Consider the following 22124-nt stretch of genomic DNA (forward strand, 5'->3'; position numbering starts at 1 on the left):
GGTGTGCTGATGCGTTGGTGGGGGCGGGGAGTTGGGGGAGTGGGGAGGGGTAATGTTGGATGGATGTTCTTCTACTAGGCAAGGACGTCTAGTCTTCTTCTTCGGCGCCAGCATCGGCGTCGGCTTCAGTGTCGAGCTCGCCCATGTGGGGCGGCAGGTCGCGCGCAGCAGTGCCCGCCTTGGCGGCCTTCCACCTCCTCTTCTTCGCGATAGCCGAGGTGGGCCGCTTGGTGTCTGCGTCGCGCGCCGCTCCGGCACGCACGTCAAGGGCCCACGGCCGCGAGTGCGCCGCGGCAGCCTTGATGAGCTTGAGCTGGCGCTTGAACTCTAGTGCGCCGGTGCGGGGGTCGTGCAGGGGGCGGCCGTCGTCGTCCGTCAGGACGCGCGTGACGCTGAGCTCGGAGATGTCGGTGAACGTGCCGCGGGCGATGGCCTCGGCGATCGCGAGCTGGAGGTCGCGCGTGGCGGCGAGCTCGGCCCAGCGGGCGTCGCGCCGCGCCTCGGCGCCGTCTTCGCCTGCGCGACCCACCCAAGTCCACCGCGCCAGCGGCCGGGGGAGCGGGGAAAAGTGCTCGCTGTCCGGCTGGTCGGCCTCGACGGGCAGCGGCTCGCCGCGCTCGACCCAGCCCTTGTCGCGGTATGCCTGCATGAGCCACTCGAAACGCGTGACGTGGCGGCCCGAGTGCGCGAAGCGCGGCTGCACGTCCTGCAGCGTGGTGGGCACGGCGTACTTTGGCGTGTCGAGCAGCGCCGGCATGGCGGGGAGCGGCTTCGTGTCCTGGCGCAAGCGCTCGAGCCGCACGCGCGCAAACTCGTCGAGCGCGCCGCGGAACGCCCACTCGGCGACCGCGGCGTCGTCGGCATCGAGCGCGTACCGCCCGATATGGCGCCACGTCTCTGCGCCTGGCAGCTTGCCTCCGGCGCTGAAGCGCTGCACGAGCGCGGCGAGCGCGTCGTGCGTTGGCTTGGTGCGGAGGAGCGAAAGCAACGCACGGTGCCGAGTCTCGCGGCTGGTCGGCGTGCTAGGGAATGCCGCATCAAAGGCGTCGAGGAGCGGGACTGGGTCGTCGCTGTATCCGAGATAGAGGTCGAGAAGCGCGACTTGGTCGGTGACGGGGCTGCGGAGCGAGCGGAGGGCCTCAACAGCGTCGCCGTAAGGAGTCTGCGTTTTGGCGAGCAGGCGGAAGTGGATATCGCAGAGGAACGCAGCCGGTGTGACCTCGACCGCGTAACCTTGGAGCGCGACCGGGGGGTATCGGTACCGAAGGGCAATGTTAGCCTCGCCGTCGAGCGGCTTTGGCGTGTTCAGGCCAGCCTTGCGCCTAAGAGCGTCAGGCAGAGGAGGCAGCCGCTCGCGCGCGAGCAGCGCCCGCGCGTCCAGGCGAGCCTGGTAGTCGTTCTCGCGGGCCGCGAAGGCGTCGAGGGCCGCCACGGCCTCCTGCGTGATCAGATGGCGCCGCTCGGCAAGATACGCGACCAGCTCGCGCGGCGTGCGCGGGGAGCCGTGGGCGAGGTGCGCGTGGACGATGGAGGTGTGCGTTGGGGCTGGGTCTGCCGCCCAGCGGGGGATGGTCGGCGGGTGTGATGGGGGCGGGGATGAGGATGGGGTCTGGGTCTGGATCTGTGCGGTGCGTATTGGTGGTTGTGCTGGTGATGCTGGGGTCGGGGTCGAGTCGACTGCGGTGGGCGGAGCTCGAGGTGCTGTTGGCGATGGACGCAAACGCGGCTCGTACCGCTGGCTGAAGAACGACGGCTCGCCCTTCGGCGCGGCCACGTCGCGCCGCGGGCTCCCAAGCGGCATCTTCTGCCTCCTGGGCGCGTCGGCGTCGTTGTCGGCGTACGTCGCGCCGTCGTGGCCAGCCAGCACGGCCGAGCTCGCGGCGCGCAGTTGCGGTCGCCCAGGCCCGAGCCCGGCAAGCGAGGCCGGCACCCGGCGCCGCCTTAGCGCAGCGAAGCGGGCGAGCGCCATCGTGTGTTGAGGAAAGGCTTAGTACGCTGCGCTCATGCCGCGGGTTGTGGTCGTTATCGCTGTCGCCGAGGTCGAGGTCGCCGTCGTCGTCGTGTGCGCTGCTGCGGGTGGTGGTGGTGACTGACTTGATTTGTCGAGATGAGGCCGGCCGACGACAGACGACATCGACGACTTTTGACACTGGGCGCGGCGACAGATTCCGGGGTGGGCAGATTACGTAAGGCTTTCGCCCTTCGCCCTCCACCAGGTCTGTGCGCTACCCTGCCTAGCCAGCGCCTGCAGCCCAGCCCAGCCAGAACCCATCTATGCATACTGGTACAGACAGATACAAACGCCCGCCCACCCACGCAGTCCTACTGCAGCGTCCACCACGCGGGGATGTGGATTCTGTTCAGACGCGCGAGGTTCTCGTGCTCCTCGTTGATGGCCTTGACAAAGTCTACGGCCTCATGGCCGTCGTTGCACCCCTTCCACTCGCCGCCGTCGACCACGCAGTCGCGGTAGCGCGTGTTGAGCGTGCTCGTGATGCGGATGGTACAGCTCTTCTTGATGCCGTCGCTGATGGTCTGGTTGACCGAGTCGCGGAGGAGGCGGCGGGCGCGGCGGCCCAGCCCCTCGTTCGGCGGGTCGTATGCCCACGCCTCGTCCTTGCTGTTGATGGTCGCGACCGCTTCCTGCGGGTCGTCCTTGTTCGCGACGGCCGAGTGCTCCGGGTGCCGCCCCTGGATGCACCGTCCCACGCCGGAAGCCCACCAGTCGACCCCCGACGCCTCGACGCACTTGCGCGTAAACGCCAGCTGGCCGATCGCGCCGGGAAAGTGCTCAAAGTTCATGCACGTCAGCACGGCGTACCACTGCGCCAGGGGCAGGTTCTCGACCAGGCAGAGCTGGTGCGCGTCGCCCGCGCACTCGAGGTCGCCGTGCATGCACTCGACGCCGTACTCGGCCTCAGGGTTGAGCCTGGGGGGTGAGTCAGCGGCGCGTCCGCAGCTATTGCAACTCACTTGCCCAGCATGCCGAGCGTCAGGTCGATCTTCTTGTCGATACCCTCCGTCTTGACGACCTCCTCGAAGACGGCCTCGCACCGGCGCTACGCATCATTCAGCACTGTCCCCACCCCCATCGACCTACGGCATCAGGACACCGGCTCATGACGTGCAGCCGGACGGGAACCTTGGTCCCGTCGTTGCCCGTGTACCCCGACAGCAGGGGGATCTGCTCGTTGCGCGCGCTCACACCGGCGCCGCCGAGGAGCGCCGTCGCGAGCAGTGTCAATGTAGTGGCGAGCATTGTGGTGGAGAGTGTGGTGTCGAGGTTGACGACCGAGTCGTGGAAGGTATGCGATGTGATTTGGGTTGGTATCTTGGCCGGTCGCCGTGGGCGCCGTCTGGTTGCCACATTGCGTGACGGGCGCGAGCGGGCTAAAGTGCGGGGAACGGATACGAGTGGAGGGTCTCCAGGTAGGTGCGAGAGGTCCCCTTCATCGACAAAGACGCGACGAGCTACGAGGACGGGCCGCCATGCACACGACATTGCTCTCGACAAGACTACATGCACACAGACTGAAGCCGCCGACGCCCGCACTCAAATCGCAACACACGCGCGGACAAGTCAACGTCGCCGCGTCCGTCTGTCGCGACTAACCGAATTCGCCACTCGCCAGCCAGCTCCGCACCACTGGCGCGTTGCCATGAATCGACGGCGACCTCGGATTGCCCAGATCTGAATAGACCGAGGGGCGCTACAGTGCTACGGATCGCGATGCGAACGTCATCTGCGTCAAATGCGCGCTACGTGCCGTGCCCCCCCTGCGCGCCCGCCCCCGTTTCCCCGTCGCGTCTCCCCCTACGCCCACCCCCCCCCCCCCCGTGACCGGCGAGGTCTCGATCTGGTCTGATGTGGGCGCGGAATGTGGTCGTGACACACTACGGCTGCGCCCATTCTGTTGATCTCGCAGTGGCAGTGACTTGTCGCGCCTCGCCAAGGCTGGCTAGTGTGAGCCGAGCCGAGTCGGTCATCGTGTCGAGTTCGAGTTCCCAGCCAAGTCGTGTTCAACGACGCCTTTGGCATTCCGTCCTTTCTTCACTCACTCACTCACTCTTCCTCCACTCACTCACCCAGCTCACCCCACCCCACCCAGCACAATGGACTTCCTCACCACCCCGCCCACCGAGACCCCGCGCAACACGTACCTCTCGCTCGCGGTCATCACGGTCGGCTCGCTGGGCTCGCGCCGCTCCTCGCTCGCCGGGTCGGACAACAACGACGACACGGGCGGCGGCCTCGCGCGCGTCATCTCGGGCAGCCGCCGCCTCAGCTCGATCGGCGGAAACAACAACAGGCTCGACGTGCCCGCCCCGTCTGGGACAGGCGGCGCGCGTACCCCCGAGGCGGGGACGTGGTTCTGGCGCGTGCGGGTCGGCGTCACTGATGTGAGTTGGCCGAGGGCTCAACAGCGGCGGCGACGGACTATACAGGCCAGTGGAAGGGGTGGCGAGGTAGGCTGCGAGAAAAGACCCCACGACACCCACAGCCACCGCCCCACCCCTGCCAAGCCTGCCTGCACATCGCGCTGATCCAACGCACAACGCACACTGACACGCCCGCCCCGCCCAGACCCACCTCGTCCTCCTGCCCCAGACGACGCCCGCGAACCCCGTCTTCTCAGCGCGCCCCGGCACCACCACCACCGCCGCCGCCGCCACGCAGCACACCCCGGCGCCCCTCTCGCCCCCGAAGCAGGGCGGCGACGGGCTCGGCGCGCGCTTCCTCAACTCTGTGCGCCGGTTCAGCCTCTCCAAGCCCGAGCCCCAGGTGGCGGCCCCAGACGAAGCGACGACAGACGCGGAGAGCACCGCGGCCCCGACGACAGCGACCGAGGCGACGGTCGTCTCGAGCCGTGCTGCCGCGTCCCCTGGTCCCGTGGAGAGCGGGTGGCCTGCGGTCATTGACGGTGCGCCCCTCGTTGCCGTCACGGTGCCGCTGCACGCCATCACCAAGGTCGGCAGAGAGGGCTCCGACCGCGCGGGGTACCGCGTCGACGTGGTCGTGCCCTCCGCTATTGGGGGCAAGGCCGGCGCGCTCCGTTTCGAGTTTACGGCCGACTGGCTCGGCGCCAAGGCGTAGGTTTGGGGTTTCGGGGAGAGAAGCTCACGCCACAGCGAGTCCGAGGTCCTGTGCACCAGTATCGAGACGGCCATCGCCAACGCCCCCGCGCCCAACCACGCGTTCCAGCTCGGCGCGGACAAGCACTACGACCCCGAGTGGCAGGACAAGGTGCGCGGCAAGTGGTAGGGCGGGGGTGTGGTGGGTGGCACGTGTGGCGGACGCGTGTGGCGCGTGTGAGCCAGTGAGACCAGTGATCTGTTACAGCCTTAGTCGTTGATATGAATTCAGTGTGCATGTCAGTACTTACAGTTCGCTGCACCAGTCGCCTCGGACGGGCAGGTCTCCACAGCATAGGCCACAATGTCACATGTCACATGGCAACCTCACCGTCAACATGTCACATGAAACTGCCAGCAGCAAGGTCCGTCTATATACAATCTAGTATGCGTAGTAGTCAGGTCGTCGTAGAACATCTTTTTGAGTCGCAAGTCGCGTGGCTGCACGCTTAGTTCTTGCGGAACCAGCGGCCGCCCTGGCGCTTGATCCAGAACCACAGGCACCCGACGAAGCGCACAGCCGTGAGGCCAAACGTGGCCCAGAGGAGGAACGCGAAGTAGGCCTGGGGTCAGCCGTGCCCTTGGCAGCAATACACCTACCTGCTGCTTGTTGTGGAGATCCGTGTCCTGAAGCTGGACAGCGTTGGAGACGCAGATCTTGGTCGAAGTGAAGTTGAAGTTCACACCATTGGACTGGTCCTGTCCAAAGCACTTGGCGGCCTGCGACGCCGCCATGTCGATGCCGTTGGCGAACTGGATAAAAATGGCGAGCGCACCGTTGCTCAGGAGCCACACAGCCACAAGCCTGGTACGGAACGTCTTGTTTTGGTCCTGCGTGTGTCAGCACGCTCTCTCTCTCTCTCTCTCTCTTCGACTGCTCACATCCATGTTGGGCGTCTCCTTTTCGACAACAATCTTAAGTGGAGTAGTCGTACGCTTGACAGTCTCCTCGAACGACTTGTTCAAGTCACCCTCGTCCATCGTGGTTTCCTCGACCGCATCGCCCTTCTCGCCAGTCTTCACATCCGGCAGCGCTTCGGCCTTGTCACTTCCCTTGGTGCCCCACGACACGTCGTGCAGGTTGCAGAAGGCGTAGACGTTGAGCACATTGGTGAAACTCGGGGCCATGAGCTAAGGAACGTTGTCAGCAAGGTCGACTATCGGCAGTGTCTCCGCTTACCAGGTACTGAGGGAAGGAGGAGAACATGTGCCATGGGTCGGCGTACATGATCGACGCGATGAGGTAGATACCAATGGTGGACGCGAGGGCGGCCACGAGCACACCATTCGAGGCTTGGACGAGGTTGCCCAGCTTCTGCAACGCCGTAGTCGCCCCGCCCGCATTCAGCGCGTTGGCGAACGCTTTGACCGAAAGCCAGATAGAGCACACGATGAGATAGGCCGACAGAATGGCATAGACGCTGGAGTTAGCGATGAGAGGTATCATTATTACTCACACGAAAGTCAAAATGTACAGCCCCTTCTCGCCCTTGGGGCGGTTGCCGAGGGCCATAATGAACTGCAGTGCGAGGAAGGCAAGGTAGATCCACTCGAGGGCTAAGTTCACCCAGTGCGTCTGTTGGTCAGTGCCGCCAATGGGTATGCTGCTCACAATCGTAAGGTTGCCAAAGATGAAAACCGGGTTTGGGATGTTGGGAAGCAGCTGGATGATGAGCGAGAAGGTGAGCCACATGTTGGCGAGGGCAAACCACGCAAAGATGAGGTTGGCAATGTTGTAGAGGGCCTGAATGTGGAAGAAGAACATGCGGATTGGGTTGTGCGAGCTTCTGTAGATGCGGTAGAAGCGGATGGTGGCGTACTGGAAATGAGCGTGGCACTTGTTGTGGCACTCACCACAGAGGCAGCAAAGGAACCGTTGAGCCAGCGACGGCGCTGACCGATGAGCTCGGCGGCCTGCTCGGGCACGTCGGTCTCGGCCTTGGAGGGCTTGACGTACGCGAGCGTCCACTTGCAGCCGGCCTTGGCGACGAGCTCGAAGCAGAGGATACGGTCCTCGGCAAGGAACATGTTCTTGGTGAAGATGCCCATGCCGTTGACTCCCTTCTTGCCCAGGCGTGCGGCCATGGTGTGGTCACCGTGGAAGTACTGCTCGAGTGGGCGGCCCTGGATCGCCTTGAAGCGATACGCTGAGAAGGCACCGGGAAGCACCGACACGTAGCCAAAGGAGCTTTCAAGCGGCTTGTCGAGGATGTTGGACATCTTGTACTCAAAGTTCTGAGCAGCGACTACGAGTTAGCCTTTCCTCGCACAAACATGACGAACCGAGCGGGTTGATGAGCTTCTTGCCCTTTTCGATCATGGCGTGAATCTCGCCACAAGCGCCACCCAGATTGTTGTTGTTCTGCAATGTCAGTACTACGGCCGGCTAGTGTGGCACAGCCTCAAGAGACACGCACGTAGAAAGCCTCCCACACTGCACTTTGTCAGCGATACTCACACCTTCGCACTCACGGTAATAGACGGCCTTGTGGCCTGGCTTGGTACCGGCGTCGAGCAGGACACAGATGTCGGGGTTGAGCTGACGACCAATGGCATTGAACAGCCACCTGTGCGAGTTGATCTTCTTGGCGTTGGCCTGCTTGAGGACAAAGATGATCTGCACCGGGACGAGGGGCTCCTTGTCACCCGGAGTGGGGACGACGTACTGGAGCTTGGCATTGACCGATAACTGGGTGGTGTACTCGAAGATGTGGGCCACGGTGGGCTTGTTGTTGACCGACTTCTTCATGATACCGTCCTGGAAGACACCAACAGTAGCGAGAAGGTCAAGCACCGACGTGTCCATAGGCTCAAGACCATCGGCGACGAGGCAGATGGTGATACGCTGCCATGCTGGCCTACCAGACTCGGCGCAGCTTCTCCAGTGCTTGGACCTGGTGGCAAGTGAGCTGAGACCTAGGAATGCTCGCTCGCACTTACGCCTTGGTGTTGCAAATGTCGCGAATGTTTTCCATGAGTGCGTGAAGGGTACGAGAATAGAGCACCTTGTCCTCATTGTCTGTGCGCATGGGTCAGTACCAGGACCGTGACCATATTGACTCACAGCTCGTCACGGCAATCAGAAGCTCGGTCTCGCGTCCCCACTGCTTTGCACGAAGGTTCCACCCGTTCTCGACCGTAAAGTCATCGGGGTCGCAAGTGGCAGCAGTGTAACGCATGTGGGTAAATTCGTTCTTCTGCCCTTGGGCGAGGTACTGGCTCTCGACCTTGGCGGAGATAGCGGTTGGGACGGCGTACTCTTGAATCCAGTGGCCAGCAGTGAGCTTGACCTTGCGGGTCATGCCGCGGCGCAAGGTTGTGTTCTGACGCTGCATGAACTCGTGGTCACGGGCTGCGCGCGAGCCCGCGGGCATGGCGACGGGCATGTCAAGGAAGGCATAGGGTCCGCTGGGGCCCACACCAGGGGGCAGGGGTCCGCCGCCGTTGTAGCCGCCACCATTGTAGCCACCGCCGTTGTAGCCACCAGCCGGAAGGTCGAGCTCCGAGTCGAGGGGTGCATAGCGGCCGTCGGCGTTGGGTGGGTACGAGTAGGGCGGCGCAGGTGAGCGGCCGGGGCGAGGAGTGCCACCGAAGCGAATGCGACCACCACCACTACCTGAGGCGGGGGCCTGGGCGCCTGGTGCAGCGTTTCCTGCTTCGTACGGGGCCGGGTTCGAAGCGTACGGGTTCTGGTCATACGCAGTGGGCTCGTACGGGTTCGAGTAGCCGCCCGCAGGGATGGCACTGGGGGTGTCAGTGTGGCCGACAGCGGGTGCACTTACTTTTGGGTGAGGGACTGGTGCTCCTCGGATTCCTCCCAGCGACCGTTGTGCGTCGGCGACGGGGCACGGGTTGGGGGTCCAGAGGCGACGGGGCGAGACGCCCAGCTGGGGGCTGCCTCGGGCTGAGTCTGGGGCTGGGACTGGCCGACGTCGAGGTGGCCAGCGCCAGGTGGGTAGCCCTGCGCGCCGTTGCCTGTGGCTGCGCCTGGGTCGTTGTATGGATTGCGCGGGTCCATGACGCGAGCGCTGTGTTAGGTTGGGGAGTGTTGAGAGGATGAGGAGAAGCAAAAGGCGCAGAGAGAGGGCGTGTCTAGATTAGTAGTCGTCGTGTCGTAGGAGGGCTAGGAGGCGAGGAGGCTTGGGCGGTGTGGGTGCGGCGGTCAGAAGTGTGTCAATAGGCCGAGCGACGCCAGCAAGAACGCCAGCCAGCAGCGCCTGCAACGCCCCGCCCCGCCGCAGAAGCCATGGCATGCGCTGGCGGGCGGGCGGGCGGTGCCAGCGGTGCCCAGCGGCTGCAGCCAGCCAGGCAGCCAGTGAGTGAGTGCCCAGTGCAGGTAGGTGCGAGGACTGCGCTCGGGACACTGCGTGAGTGAGGGCTGCCTGCGCTCGGTGATTCCGGCGTCGTCGCGGTGTGTTGGACCCCCTCGATGTGCATCGCCTCGACGTCTCGCGACTGGTAAATTAGGAACAAGGGGGGGGCATGCTAGGGTGAGAATAGGACCGGACCGAGACACGCGCCTATACACACACACACAGGGGTGCGATAGTGCGCGTCGAGGTGCGTCACGACGAGGGAAGGATGGCCGTGTGGATTGGGATCAGCAGGGCGACGACAAAGGGGGGCGGTACAGGGACGGCAGACACACTGCCGCAGTGATGGAGCCCCGCCGCCTCTGCATGCACAGCGGCGTCCGGCGAGTGCAAGTAGGCGATGCATGGCGAGAGTGGTGTGTGTCGCGTGATGAACGGCGCTGGCGGCGGGGATGACGAGTGAGTCAGCCAGCTAGCAGTGTCGAAGTGTCGCTTCTCTCGGATCGATCGAAACGGTGGCGGCGACATGGCGGCGCCTACTCGCACCGGCGCGCTCATCTCATCTTGCAACGGGCACCAAGACGACGGCGACGACGATCAATGCATGTGTCGCGCCCACACGGCCCACACCTGTACCCGGCACACTGCACACGGCCACACAGCAACGTACCTCGTCGCCTTCCTTGCTTCCTTCTGACCGCGACAGACGCGCACCCCAGTGCCTATCACCAAGCCAGAAGGCCAAGAAGCGCGGCAGTCGCCAAGGTCTTCTGCCCTTGCTTTTCTTTTTTCGAGGCGCTCCGGCGCTGGCTGGCTGAATGCGCGGGGTGCGGCCATGCAAGCCGCTGCTCTGAGTCACTGCGCGCTGCACGCAGCTGACTCATGCACACAGCTGGCAAGCCAGCTACGCCGCTGCGCCGATGCGCGCGCGGCGCTGCACGGCGTATCAAACATAGATGCGGCGCCGCAAGAGGCTTGAGCGCAGCACACACCCAGGCCTTTGTCCCAAACGCCAATGACGTCATGCAAAGTGCAACCCAAGACAAGTCGCGTCGCCATCTCTCACGTCTCTTCTGCAACATTCACACAGCACGAATGCGCATAAAGACGACACAGCAGCCCACTAACAGCACCACTGATCACGAGCCCGCCACGCTCCTCACCGCCCCCACGCCACCACAATGCCAAGCGACACGGAGACCAGCTCGCCTGCCTGCCTCAGGGCAGCGCCGCCTCCCGGCGAACGAACCGCCCAACCAAAGCGCTGGGCCAAGCCAGCCCAAAGGATAATAACAAGTAAAAACGAACTGCTGTTCTAATCACCCACCCCTACCCGACTTGAACGGATGACCTTGAGGATACACATTCCAATTGGAATCTCACGCTCTGCCAACTGAGCTAAGGGGTGATTTTTGGGTGCTTGGGCGTGGGTTTGCTGGGCTTTGGGCAGGGGGGCAGGAGGTTGGAGGATGAGCTGGGGCGGCAACGGGTGATGGCACAGATCACGCATGTACTGTGCGCGAAGCCAAGCCCGTTGTCGGTCACCAGAATGACATGGTATCACCGCCTCGAGGAAGGTGGCGTTTGTGACCGCGGCTTCCTCGTCTCTCCCTCCATCCTCCCTCCCCGCCAGTTCAACCTCTCCCACCAACTCACTAACAACAACACTGGAACGACAACCACCCGCACCATCGATCCCGCTGCATCCCGCGCACTCAGTCCTGGCCGCACTTGTTCGAGCACGAACGCGGGTCGGGGAGGTACGCGCACTGAGGGTGACAAGTGGTGTTGACCCCGCTGTCCGAAGCGGCGAGGGTGGTGCTGGTCGCCAACGGCCACGCCGCGGCGGGGGGTAGGGTGGCGATGATGAGGGCGAGGGTAAGGGCGACCTTCATCGTGCTTGCTGTGCTTGCTGGCCTGCGTCGGCGACGGTGGGCTCTTATGGCTTGCGGCGGCGGCGGCGACGGCGTCCGTGTCGCATGACGGCGGCGATGACTGGTCGTTGGCGTACGCCGGCCCGTCGGAGGCCACGCCGTTGCTCCGTCGACATGCATGACCTTGTCACCTGGTTTCTCACTGTGAAGTGCACTGTGACTGTGGCCTGGGGGCCATCGTGGATGTGGCTACAGTCGCCGGACAGCCCGCAACACCTCCTGTTCTTCGCCCTCGCCCTCGCGCCACATGGCAGCGGCCGACTAGACCAGGCAGTGGGCCTGTCCGAGCAAGCTTCTTGGCAGCATCATCGCGAGCCTGCATGCATGAGCACATACCGCACCATCATCATCATCGCACCCACTTGCCCACATTACGGCCTCGGTCGCGAACTGTGAACTGAAAGCCTGTCATCAGGAACGTGGAGACCATGGAGCGGGGACTCCACTACTATGATTCATGTCGCCTTGGCACACACCGACTATCCCCGCCCTGTTCCCACTGCCACGGGCAGCGGCGACCCCGACATGCCTGCCTGCGTCGTGTCAACAATGCGTGGATGCAGCTTTGCACGCATGTCGTGTGAGTTGCGCCGCACACGACCGTGCACGCGCCGCTCGCTCGCCACCGACCCGTAGAATGCACATACATAGGATACACTGCGAGTACATGTACAACTGCTGCCTCGGGCCAGCCGAGCCTCCCTGCCTGCCTGCCCCTCTGTCAACACGCGACGCCGGCCGGCGCCCACGGCGCGTCATACGCCGGCGCGGCGCCAGTGTACGGCGGCGGCGGGTCGTCGGTCACGCTCTCGACGCGCACGACGGGTGCAAGCGACGCGAGCTGCTCGCTGAGCCCGTCGACGCGCGTGCCGGCGAACCCGAGGCCGTACTCGCGCCGCACGCCGAGCGCGATGTCTGCAAACTGCGCCGGGAGCTGTGGCGGGTCAGTGCGTGCCGGCAAGCCGGACGCCAGCCACACCCACCTGATACTCGAGCATGGCGAGCTTGAAGCTCACGTAGCCCTTCGTCTTGCCTCTGTCGACCTTGAACCCGACATACGAGCGGAGCACGGCGGCGGCGTACCTGGGGGTCGCTGTCAGCGCGTTCGTGCGCGCTGTGCAAGTCGCCGCACTCACCGCCTGTCCTGCCATGCACGCGTTGACGAGAGGAGCTCGAGCGCCGCGCGCGCAGACATGACCGTAGCGATTGACTGGGCGGTCAGCGCCGGTCGGCGGGGTGGCGACGCAACGACTCGACTCGACTCACGATTGATGCGGCTCCTGTTGTTGGGAGCTCGGCGGGGCTCGCCGCGCGCCGGCGGCGCGACAGCCGCCGTGATGTGCCGGGTACTGTTGACGAGCCAGAGGACGCGGACCCGCGGCGCGCGCCAGCGCTCGACTCGGCCTCGTATGTTGGTAGTGTGCTCTCCATTGTGTGTGAGTGTGGGGACTGTTCGCGTGCTGCTGCTGCTCCTGCTGTTCATGTATATGTATCCCTCCCTGCTGCTGCTGCATAGGTGCTGGTGGAGTGCCGCACGGCACGGCACGGTTCGAGCGAAACACACCAAGGCACCACCCCGACCCCCTCGTCGTCACCCCCGGTCCCCCGGCCCCGCCAGTCTCCCGCCGCCGCCACTGGCTGCCGCCGCTCACACGACCACTGCCGAGCCTTGGCGCCGCGCGGGGCTCGGTTCGGTGGGCAAGGCAATGGGCAACGCAGCGCAGCGCAGCACTACAGTACTACAAATGCATCAATCATCTCGCATCACGCAAGAGCCGCCGAGCCGCCCGCGCGCCCGCTGTGCGACCGCTGGGTGCTGCGCGTTGGCGCCTCGGCCGCCTCAACGCTCGCTGTCACTGGGGCACCGGAAGCACGTTTCAAGCGGCTTGGTACGCTTGGCAGCGCCATGGGCGTCGGCCTGCAGAGGCCAGACACCGCGGCGTGGTGGCATACCAGCAGTAGCAGCATCTTGTACGGTATGGGGCCTGACGCTGGCGCGCTCGCTGGCAAGAGGGCCTGTCTGTATGCATGGCGGCGAGCGCACGGCAACAGCCCCACGCTACATACGACGCCAAGGACCCCGTGATATCGCGGAATGGTTGAGCCGAAGCAAGCAAGACTAGCCAGCCAGCCAGCCAGCCAGGCCTTGGCGGCTCGCCTTGGATCTGTCCAACCCGCTGGAAAGGCCAGCACACACCACAAACGTGCCAAACGTCCATGCGGGTCAGAGAAGCTGGGTCACGCTCCTCTGTCTAGCTCGAAACTGCTCAACTGGCAGCCTCTGAGCCATGTATTCTTAGAACCCGCGCGGCACGTGCGGGAGGTGGATGCGGCGCGCGGAAGGCTGGCTGGCTGGCGCGAGAGGCGCGAGATTGAATGCGAGGTGGATGCGGCGGGAAGGTTGCCGCTGGCGACAGCCGGCAGGCCGGCAGGCCTCGCCCCGCTCGCTCGCTCAAGGCTGTGAGACCAACGGACCCGGGACATGTATCGATAAGCCGCGGGCGAGCTTGCAGCGTTGCTGGCTCGCACTTCGCTCGCGTGCCGGCGCGTCTTGTCCGAGCCACCCACCCCACATGCTCGCCCCAGGGTGGCATTTGGGCGATCTTGAGTCCAACCTCGACCTCGTTACACCTGCACCTGCACCACTTCTTGCTGCTCACTACTACAACTACTGCATCCTGCTGCTAGACTACTGACGACGACACTACGATTACGACAGCCGACATTGGTTTCACTTTTGTCCTTCTTCTTTCACAACCACCACCACCATACAAGCCTCTTCTAGTTGGAGAAGAGGATGCGGTAGATACGAACGTACCAAGGCGCATTCCTGCGCTCAGCACGCCACGCGCGCATCTCCTCGACGGTGAGCCAGCTCTTGCGGCCAGTGTCGAGGTCAATGTCCTTGGCCTTGCGGGGGAGACCGCGCTTCCAGAAGTATCCGAAGATCCAGAAGGCGAGGACGATGGGGGCAGCGAGGAACGAGAGGAAGAAGACCTCGGCGGCCTTGCCTCCGTGCGGGGTGGGGCCGAGGGGCCAGACGGCAATGTAGAACTGGGCGATGATGATGAGGACGATGAGCGTCGAGCCGAGGTACGAGCCGTAGATGCCACCGAGGGCCTGGAAGGGGAGCTCCTCGACCGAGTGGCCCTGGACCTTCCAGGCGCGGCGGAAGCGGATGTGGGTGATGCAGATGGCGAGCCAGGTGAAGAGGGTGGACAGACCCGAGAGGGCGAGGAGCCAGTCGAACACCTGCGAGCCGACGTCGGCGAGGTTGATGTACGCGAGCGGGCCGGTAGCGAGGAGGAGGACGACCGACCAGAGAGGGCGACCAGCCTTGTCGACGTAGGCGAAGAAGCGGGGGGCGTAGCCCGTCTCGGCGAGAGCAGTGAGGGTACGGCTGCCGGCGTAGACGGCCGAGAGACCGATCGAAAGGACCGAGATGCAGATGGTGATGTTGACAAGGTCTGGGGGTGTCAGGGGGGATTGGTCAAGGCAAGATCAAACACCACACTCACGGTCGAGACCGTTGATCCCAGCGTTCTTCATGACAATGACGAAGGGCGAGGCCTGGGCACCCGAGCCGACCTTGAGGAGGGGCTCGTCGTAGGGGAGGGCAAGGCCGATGATGGTGAGCGAGGTGATGTAGATGAGGGTGATGCGCCAGAAGGTGTTCTTGACGGCCGAGGGCATCGTCTGGCGGGGGTTGGGCGTCTCGGTGGCAGCAAGGCCCACGAGCTCGGTGCCGGCGAACGAGAAGGCGGCAGTCACGAAGACGGAACACACACCCTTGAAGCCGTGCGCGAAGGCGCCGGGGTTCTTCCAGTACCTGCCGCCGACGTACTCGCCGTACGAGCCGCTCTTGGGGCCGCCACCAGCGATGCACACGATGCCGATGATGATGAAGATGACGACTACGACGAGCTTGAGGCACGACGACCAGAACTCTTCCTCGGCGTAGCCTAGTGTACCGAGCACGCAGATGAGCTGGCGGGGGGGAGGGGTCAGCGTCGGTCGCATCTCGACTCAGTGCCACTCACAATGGTCAGGATGTAGAAGATGGTGATCCATGCGCCGAGTGGCACCGGCGTGTTCCAGTACTGCACCGTGTTGCCAGCAACCGTAATTTCGAGCGGGAGGATGGTGAGCCACTGGAAGACATAGTTCCAGCCCATGGCGAAGGCGAACGAGGGGTCGAGCATGCGCGAGGCGAGCGTGTAGAAGCCGCCCGAGACGGGGTACAGAATAGCCATTTCACCGAGGGCCTGGGTGACGTTGATGAGCATGACGCCCATGCTGATCCAGGCGATGAGGACACCGGCGGGGCCGCCGCGCGAGAGCGCGCCGCCCGAGCCGACAAACAGACCTGTGCCGATCGACCCGCCGACGGCAATCATCTGCAGGTGGCGCGGCTTCATCTTCTGCTGCAGCTGCGGGTTGTCGTGTGCCTGCAGCTCGGGCGGGATGTCACCGTGGGCGACGAGGCCACTGGGCGGGGGGTCAGTCCAGCCACATTGCTACTGTGCTCCGCGTGCACTCACCGGGTACTGCCCGGCGCGCGCTTGAAGCTCTCAAACGTGAGGCCCATGCGCGTCGCGAGGCTCTCCTTGCTAGGGTCATAGTAGTCATCGGACGGCTCGGCAACCGTGACGGTGCCCTCGTCCTCGTACTTGCCGCCCTTGGTGTGGGTGTTGTTGTAGCTCTTCTCCTCGTCGTGCACCATTGTGTTTGGCGTCGTTCGGGACAGTACTGGGGAAGACGGGGATCGACACGCCGCGCCGCTTATATGGCCTGTGCAGGGGTCTCTTGTCTCGTCGTGTGGATCGCAGTAGTCCCCGCCAGCCCCACACACCGATTGGCCCAATGCCACATCACACTCCGCCGCCCCCGCTTGGTTGGCTGGTGGCCGGGCATCAAGGCAACAAGGCAACGAGGCAAGCAACAGACCCAACGGCACCGGCAATCGGGGCATTGCCTGGACCGTCCTTCGCTCGCATGTTGTTCGCCTCGCCTCGCGTGCGTTCCTTCCCTCCTCCGTGCCGCTGGCACCTCGCATCGAGACGTCGACTGGCCAGCAGCAGCAATCATCCCTGCACGTAGGCGGCGTGCGCGCCCCCTTCCTCTCAGCTGATAACAGACGGCCTTGGCACCACTTGCTCGTTTCCTTCCTCTCTCCACACGCCCCTGCGCGCGATCGCTCCACCCTGTCGGATTGTGGGTTCATGTGGGGCCTCACGTGCGTTTCCCCACCTCATGCACCCCGTGTTGTCGGATCTCGACCTCTGTTATCCCGCAGCGCACCTGCTGGGATGTTTCAACACGCCTGATCTACTGGCGACAGCCTGCTACTGGCTGCTGCCTCGCATCCCCCGTTTCGGACAGGGCTCGACGTCGCTTAGACTATGGACGCAGCCACCGCTGTTCGATACGCGCTCGCTGGGAGGATGCGCGGAGACACCGCCCCAAGACACGTCGCAGCCACATCATCATCACCATTAAGTCGTCCGCTGACGGAATGTTTGCCGGAGACACCGCTCCAAGAGACGCGCCAACTCCGACCGACTCCACTTGACCAGAAAGCTTGTATGCTGCATTCCGCCCCACAATGGCAGGCGCCGAAGAGTGGACGTATGAAAGAAACAGGCTGAAATGGAAATCAATCCAGTGACTGTGTCGGACCATGTGTAAACACGCTGGGTGGCTCGTAACGTCATGTGTGACGCTCGTTCCGACTCCACCGCCCGTGGATATCCACTCCACACGGCAACGCGGCACGCCATAGGCTGACGACCGCTCCCCGCACTCCCTCTGCCTTTGGGCCTTGGGCGATTTGCCTGCATTCAGTTGGTGCCAAGGCCTGGGTCCTGTGCGCATGCGGACCATGGCAGAGTGGGGTCGCATCCCATGCATGCTCTCCTTGTGTGATGCGCTGACCTACGCTCACCTGCCTGTGTCGTCGCTGCTGCCTCCCTGCAGATGTGACACTCTGCCGCTCATTAGCGCGGCTTGGCACCCAGGCGAGATTGCGACATAAGACTATGCGTCCATGTGGTTGGCTTTGCCGTATCGCTAATGGTCACGCACACGAGCAGAGGAAGAGTTGCCAAACCCACTTCACGTGATAAGCCCATCTGCCGGCCAAGACTCTGCGTATCCGGGACTATCGGAGGCGGTGACCTCGGATGTAGGGTGCGTCTTTTACAGCGCGCATCGTGAGCTCGACGTGTCGTGTCTGTCCACGACGACCCCAACACCTGCTGCGACAGGAATAGTGGGTGTAGGTCTTGGTATGCCTGCCTGGTTCCGGGACGGCGATGCGGGTGGGTGTAGATGTTTACCAGAGCCCGGGACGACGCCGAGTTCCGTGGCGACTTGTGGCGGCCATTTGTCGTGGCTGACGCGGTGCGGCAGGACGGATCAGCGGAGAGGTGACCGCCACGGCGACCATTGACCGGCGCCACTGGGGCACCGTGCCAACTTGAACCCACCACAAGTCTCGAGTTGACAAAAGCGCGCTCGGAACTTGATAAAGTGCGTGTTGCCTGCTTGCCGTCACCGCCGTAACGAGGCAGGACCGCAAGGGGGGGTGAAGAGGCGGGGCCGACCGACTTCCGCTCGTGATCAAAGCCGGCGGCGGCGCCACCAGTCATGGATTTGCCTTTTGTCTGCCTCGGGCGACATCCGCACTGTCCCGCGCACTCGTCCCGACGTCTCCGCGCATCGTATCGGTGCAGGCAGCGACGGGAGGCGGAATCCCGGCCAGAAGGAGGCATTAAGGCAAGCTTTTAACCAACCGCCGGGACCAAAGTTCCGCCGATACGGCATCAGAACGATTCTGAAAGCCCGCGTAGCCGAGTGGCTAAGGCGTGCCTTTCCTATTCAGTTAGGGCAAGATCGTGGGTTCGATCCCCACCGTGGGTTCTATAGCGCATTGTGCGTTCTCTGCTTTTGATTTTGCATGCGCTGATGGCTGATGGAGGGTAATGGGGAGAGCAGAGGTGGGTCTCTGAAATTAATTCAGGTGCAGATCCTTGCGCCCTGGGTCATGCATGTTTTTGATTGGCAGTGTGCACGGCGCCGTGTGTGTGTGTCAACGCCACGCCGCCAGCACACAACACACAAAGGCAGGTGCGACAGGGGCCTCCTCCATGCGACATACAGGGCCCAAGGCTGCCATGGGGAGTTTCCTCTCTCCCCATTTGAACCTTCCACGGCACCCTCCTTCCTCCTTCGCCGGCTTCGCCCCCCTCGCACCACATGCCCCCTGCTTCGCACCGTTCATACCCAACCCGACCCCTCGGAAAACATCCAAGCCTTCTTAGTTCAGTGGCTAGAATTTTCCACTAGTATGGACATGCTATGGAAAGGTCACCCGTTCGATTCGGGTAGAAGGCACAGATACCCCCTCTTATCCATCGCTATGGCTTAGTGGAAAAGCGCCAGGCTCATATCATGACACCTGGAGATCCCTGGATCGAGACCAGGTGGCGATACGTACAGTGAGATGGGCGGTTGATTTTTTGTGCTGATGCTTTTTGATGATTGAACAGTGTGAATGTCATCGAGCCGCGAGGTGTTGTCGTCGTGTGATCATCGTTGGCGCGTCCTTTCGGCTCCTGTCGGTGCACGGGTGTGTTGTGCGCCCGAGATCTGCCCATGTCGGGCCCGGCCCGCCAGCGTGCAACGGCCGTACAGGAATCTGGCAATGTATCGGCCTCTCTGTATAGCCACTGTAACCACCAAAACGCACCATCATAGCCGACGCGACCACCGACCACCGACCACCCAGGCAGGCATGGGCCTGCGGACGCGGACGAGCGGCCCGGCTGAGCCCCGCGATGGAGAGCTCCGCCGCCCTTGATGATCCCGAATGCATGGCCAATGTCCTGCGCTGTACAAGCGATACTCCGTACAGCCGGTGCTTGGCGCACCGACTCACTCGGCCCATGCATATATCGCGCCGATACATAAAGTCCGGCTGTACGCCAATAGATTCGGGCCACAGCCGACTGTCCTCCCAACTTCCGACCCCACATCCCTCGTAACGAGCCTTCAGCTCCACACGATCGGCGTGCATCGAGACGAACACACTATCGCGACAAGCGACACTGGCACGCACGCTCAATATAACCTAGCCCACGCGTGCGTCACATCTAGCGCTCTCTTCCCATCACGCACACACTGCTTGCTGCACCATGACCCCCGTCCAAGTCCCCGTTGAGGCCACGACCGCCGCGCTCGCCGCCGCGTCCCTCAAGGAGAGCGGCACGCAGCACAAGTCAGCGCTCAATGAGACGTTCACCATCCCGAGCCCGAACCACGCCGTCGTGGGCGAGTGGGCCGACGCAGTCAAGAACTACAAGGGCCCGCCCATCAGCGACCGCGCCAAGGGCTGCTCGGTGCACGACACGACTGAGAAGCTCGACGCGCTGTTCCGGACCTGTGCGTCGCGCCGAGGATAGGAGCCCAGCTGACGCCTAGCCGCCGACCCGGAGGAGAACCCCGATGGCGCGGTCAGCCTCGCGCTCGCCGAGAACTCGCTCATGATCAACGAGTACCATGCTGTATGTGGCCGAAGGAGCAAGCGGCAGGCCTGACCCCCGCAGTACTTCAAGAAGGCGTTCAGCGAGAACTTCACCCTCACCGACATGGGCTACGGCAACCAGTCGAGCGGGTCGGCGCGCCTCAACAAGGCGATCGCGTCGTACTGGAACGAGTGGGTAGTCAGGGTTGACGAAGCTGACAGGTAGCCACTTCCACCCCATTACCCCGATCGAGCCGGACGACATCGTCACTGGCCCCGGAGCGACGGGTATCCTCGACCAGCTGCTCCAGACGCTCGTCGACCCAGGAGAGGGTATCTTGATTCCTGCGCCTCAGTGAGTGCGTGCCTAGGGCGACTCTGACGCACGCCCAGCTACAATGGGTTCTTTGTCAACATGGTCGCGAGGTCGGGCACCAAGGTCATCTCAGTCAACTGCTCGCAGGAGGACTGCTTGAGCGATCGCATCTTCGACGTGCTCGAGGAAGCCAAGGCCAAGGCCGAGGCGGCCGGCACGCCGATTCGCGTCGTCGTGCGTACTTTGCCCTCGGACGCCGCTGACCCCCAGATGCTCTGCTCCCCACACAACCCGTACGGCCAGACGCTGGACAAGGCGACGATTGTGGCGTACGCTCGGTTTGCCGAGAAGCACAACCTCCACCTGATTGCCGATGAGATCTACGCCCTGAGCGTGTACGACAACGAGAGTGGGTAACCTGTTTCTGCAACGCTGACGCCAGACCTTCCCAACGCCGCGCCGTTCATCTCGGTCGCGAGCCTCGACTTCGAGAAGGAGACGGGCGCGCCGTTCGACAAGTCGCGCGTGCACATCGTGTACTCTGTCAGCAAGGACTTTGGCGCCAACGGCCTGCGCATCGGCTGCGTGATCAGCCAGCACAACCCCGTCGTGCTGCGCGCGCTCCTGCACACCGTTTTCTTGATGAAGGTGTCCTCGGCCGCCGACGTCATCTTCTCGTCGCTGCTCAATGACCGCGAGACCCTCCACCGCTTCACGGCGCAGAACCGCAAGCTGCTGACCGAGGCGGCGAAGCACACGCGCGAGTGGTTCGAGGAGCGCGGGTGCAAACCGCTGCAGACGAATGCGTAGGTACACCGAGACAAGGGCTCAGCTCACCTCCCCCAGTGGCCACTTCATCCTCGTCGACATCCGCCCCCGCACAGGCATCACGACGTTCGAAGAGGAGCGCAACTTTGTGCGCAAGTGCATGGCCAACGGCGTCATGGTGTCGCCTGCGTCAAACTACCTCTACCACACGCCGGGATGGCTGCGTGTGACCTTCTCGGTGGACCGCGCGACGCTGGACGTAGGCCTCGAGCGCCTCGGCAAGAATCTCGACGAGTGGAAGAAGTAGTAGCGTTGTACATTGTAGTGTTGTCGGATTGCATGGGTTTGGTTCTGGTACGGCGGATACAACGGGGGTGGCTACAAGGGGCCGTCGGCACGGAGCGTAGCTGCATTGGGGAGCAGCTGGCTATGGGGAGCAAGGCTGGAGTGTATCGCAAGGACGAGGCTGGCCGCTCAGCCTACGCAGCCAACACGGCCCCAGCGACGGCCCACACGAGCAACCCGAGCCCCAGCGCGATCGTTCGCGGGGAGCCAGAGTTCCTTCGCTGGAAATTACAGTCGATAGTGGGCCCCATCGGATCGGCATGTTGCACGCAGATAAACCACCCATTCGCGGCGTTGTTCAGGTCCTTGGTCGCGTTGGACTTGGCGCTGAGGACGCATGTGTGGATCGGCGGGCGCGTGTCGTTGACCTTGACGCCGTTGATGTCGTCCGGGGAGAAGCCGGTGCCCGTACCCTGCGCGCCGTGGAGAGAGGCACAGCACGCGTCGGACACGTTGGACGGGGTGGCCGTGCACACGATCTGGCCTGGCACGAGGGTCGCGTTCCAGTTCGTCATGGACGCCATGGTGCGTGGTGAGGAGGAGGATGGTTGGAGTGGGAGGAAAGAAGGACTGGTGGTGGTGGGGCTTGTGTTGTTTGTGCCTGACGGGAGTGGCGGCACGGTGCGTTGCCGGTGACGCTAATGCACAGCACTCGGTAGCGGCGACCGTATCGGCGTGGCTTAGCGGCGGAAGGTCGTGTGCGCCCGAAGCAGCTGACAGCATCGACGGCGTGTGTGCTCGAAGAACAGCCCTACGCGTCCGCCAGGTGAGTAGATCGTCTACGGTGTAAG

At 63.6% G+C, this 22124-nt stretch overlaps 8 protein-coding genes and 4 non-coding genes across 13 annotated transcripts; 5 read left to right on the top strand and 7 right to left on the bottom strand.

Moving 5' to 3' along the window:
- Positions 1-88: 88 nt before the first annotated feature.
- Positions 89-1969, bottom strand: LOC62_01G000805 (uncharacterized protein; the record flags this gene model as incomplete). Its single annotated transcript, XM_062767264.1, has 1 exon — positions 89-1969. The coding sequence occupies one exon, from the start codon at positions 1967-1969 to the stop codon at positions 89-91; it is 1881 nt and encodes a 626-aa protein (XP_062623248.1).
- Positions 1970-2261: 292 nt separating this feature from the next.
- On the bottom strand, positions 2262-3482 carry LOC62_01G000806 (uncharacterized protein). The gene is made up of 3 exons (XM_062767265.1): positions 3101-3482; positions 2974-3059; positions 2262-2929 (listed from the first exon to the last, which is right to left on the bottom strand). The coding sequence occupies exons 1-3, from the start codon at positions 3257-3259 to the stop codon at positions 2323-2325; spliced, it is 852 nt and encodes a 283-aa protein (XP_062623249.1). The 5' UTR covers positions 3260-3482; the 3' UTR covers positions 2262-2322.
- A 631-nt stretch (positions 3483-4113) lies between these two features.
- Positions 4114-5263, top strand: LOC62_01G000807 (uncharacterized protein; the record flags this gene model as incomplete). The annotated part of the gene is made up of 3 exons (XM_062767266.1): positions 4114-4401; positions 4586-5091; positions 5131-5263. 3 exons carry the CDS (start codon positions 4114-4116, stop codon positions 5261-5263), a joined length of 927 nt encoding a protein of 308 aa, XP_062623250.1.
- A 319-nt stretch (positions 5264-5582) lies between these two features.
- On the bottom strand, positions 5583-9151 carry CHS1_1 (Chitin synthase 1; the record flags this gene model as incomplete). Its single annotated transcript, XM_062767267.1, has 11 exons — positions 5583-5696; positions 5734-5964; positions 6016-6264; positions 6314-6554; positions 6591-6952; positions 6988-7379; positions 7417-7509; positions 7606-8027; positions 8074-8152; positions 8198-8877; positions 8916-9151. The coding sequence occupies 11 exons, from the start codon at positions 9149-9151 to the stop codon at positions 5583-5585; spliced, it is 3099 nt and encodes a 1032-aa protein (XP_062623251.1).
- A 1618-nt stretch (positions 9152-10769) lies between these two features.
- Positions 10770-10854, bottom strand: LOC62_01G000809. The gene is given in 2 exon segments: positions 10770-10806; positions 10818-10854. It is a non-coding gene; the product is annotated as a tRNA-Trp (tRNA).
- Positions 10855-12101: 1247 nt separating this feature from the next.
- LOC62_01G000810 (uncharacterized protein) lies at positions 12102-12811 on the bottom strand (the record flags this gene model as incomplete). Its single annotated transcript, XM_062767268.1, has 4 exons — positions 12102-12314; positions 12364-12463; positions 12517-12590; positions 12647-12811. The coding sequence occupies 4 exons, from the start codon at positions 12809-12811 to the stop codon at positions 12102-12104; spliced, it is 552 nt and encodes a 183-aa protein (XP_062623252.1).
- Positions 12812-14161: 1350 nt separating this feature from the next.
- On the bottom strand, positions 14162-16103 carry inda1_3 (Amino-acid permease inda1; the record flags this gene model as incomplete). The annotated part of the gene is made up of 4 exons (XM_062767269.1): positions 14162-14847; positions 14899-15367; positions 15421-15868; positions 15922-16103. The coding sequence occupies 4 exons, from the start codon at positions 16101-16103 to the stop codon at positions 14162-14164; spliced, it is 1785 nt and encodes a 594-aa protein (XP_062623253.1).
- A 2118-nt stretch (positions 16104-18221) lies between these two features.
- On the top strand, positions 18222-18304 carry LOC62_01G000812. The gene is given in 2 exon segments: positions 18222-18258; positions 18266-18304. It is a non-coding gene; the product is annotated as a tRNA-Arg (tRNA).
- Positions 18305-18692: 388 nt separating this feature from the next.
- LOC62_01G000813 lies at positions 18693-18775 on the top strand. Its single transcript is given in 2 exon segments — positions 18693-18729; positions 18740-18775. It is a non-coding gene; the product is annotated as a tRNA-Thr (tRNA).
- A 19-nt stretch (positions 18776-18794) lies between these two features.
- LOC62_01G000814 lies at positions 18795-18873 on the top strand. The gene is given in 2 exon segments: positions 18795-18830; positions 18838-18873. It is a non-coding gene; the product is annotated as a tRNA-Met (tRNA).
- A 520-nt stretch (positions 18874-19393) lies between these two features.
- aclI_2 (putative aminotransferase aclI) lies at positions 19394-21295 on the top strand (the record flags this gene model as incomplete). Of its 2 annotated transcripts, XM_062767270.1 has the most annotated exons (8): positions 19394-19822; positions 19862-19944; positions 19987-20096; positions 20131-20259; positions 20298-20454; positions 20491-20629; positions 20663-21026; positions 21067-21295. In XM_062767270.1, exons 1-8 carry the CDS (start codon positions 19576-19578, stop codon positions 21293-21295), a joined length of 1458 nt encoding a protein of 485 aa, XP_062623255.1. In that variant the 5' UTR covers positions 19394-19575. The 2 variants fall into 2 exon arrangements, with proteins under 2 accessions (XP_062623255.1, XP_062623254.1); XM_062767271.1 differs by having other exon boundaries at positions 20298-20629.
- A 172-nt stretch (positions 21296-21467) lies between these two features.
- On the bottom strand, positions 21468-21857 carry LOC62_01G000816 (uncharacterized protein; the record flags this gene model as incomplete). Its single annotated transcript, XM_062767272.1, has 1 exon — positions 21468-21857. The coding sequence occupies one exon, from the start codon at positions 21855-21857 to the stop codon at positions 21468-21470; it is 390 nt and encodes a 129-aa protein (XP_062623256.1).
- Between the last annotated feature and the right edge of the window lie 267 nt (positions 21858-22124).

This window comes from Vanrija pseudolonga, chromosome 1, assembly GCF_020906515.1.
Source record: "Vanrija pseudolonga chromosome 1, complete sequence".
NCBI lineage: Eukaryota > Fungi > Basidiomycota > Tremellomycetes > Trichosporonales > Trichosporonaceae > Vanrija > Vanrija pseudolonga.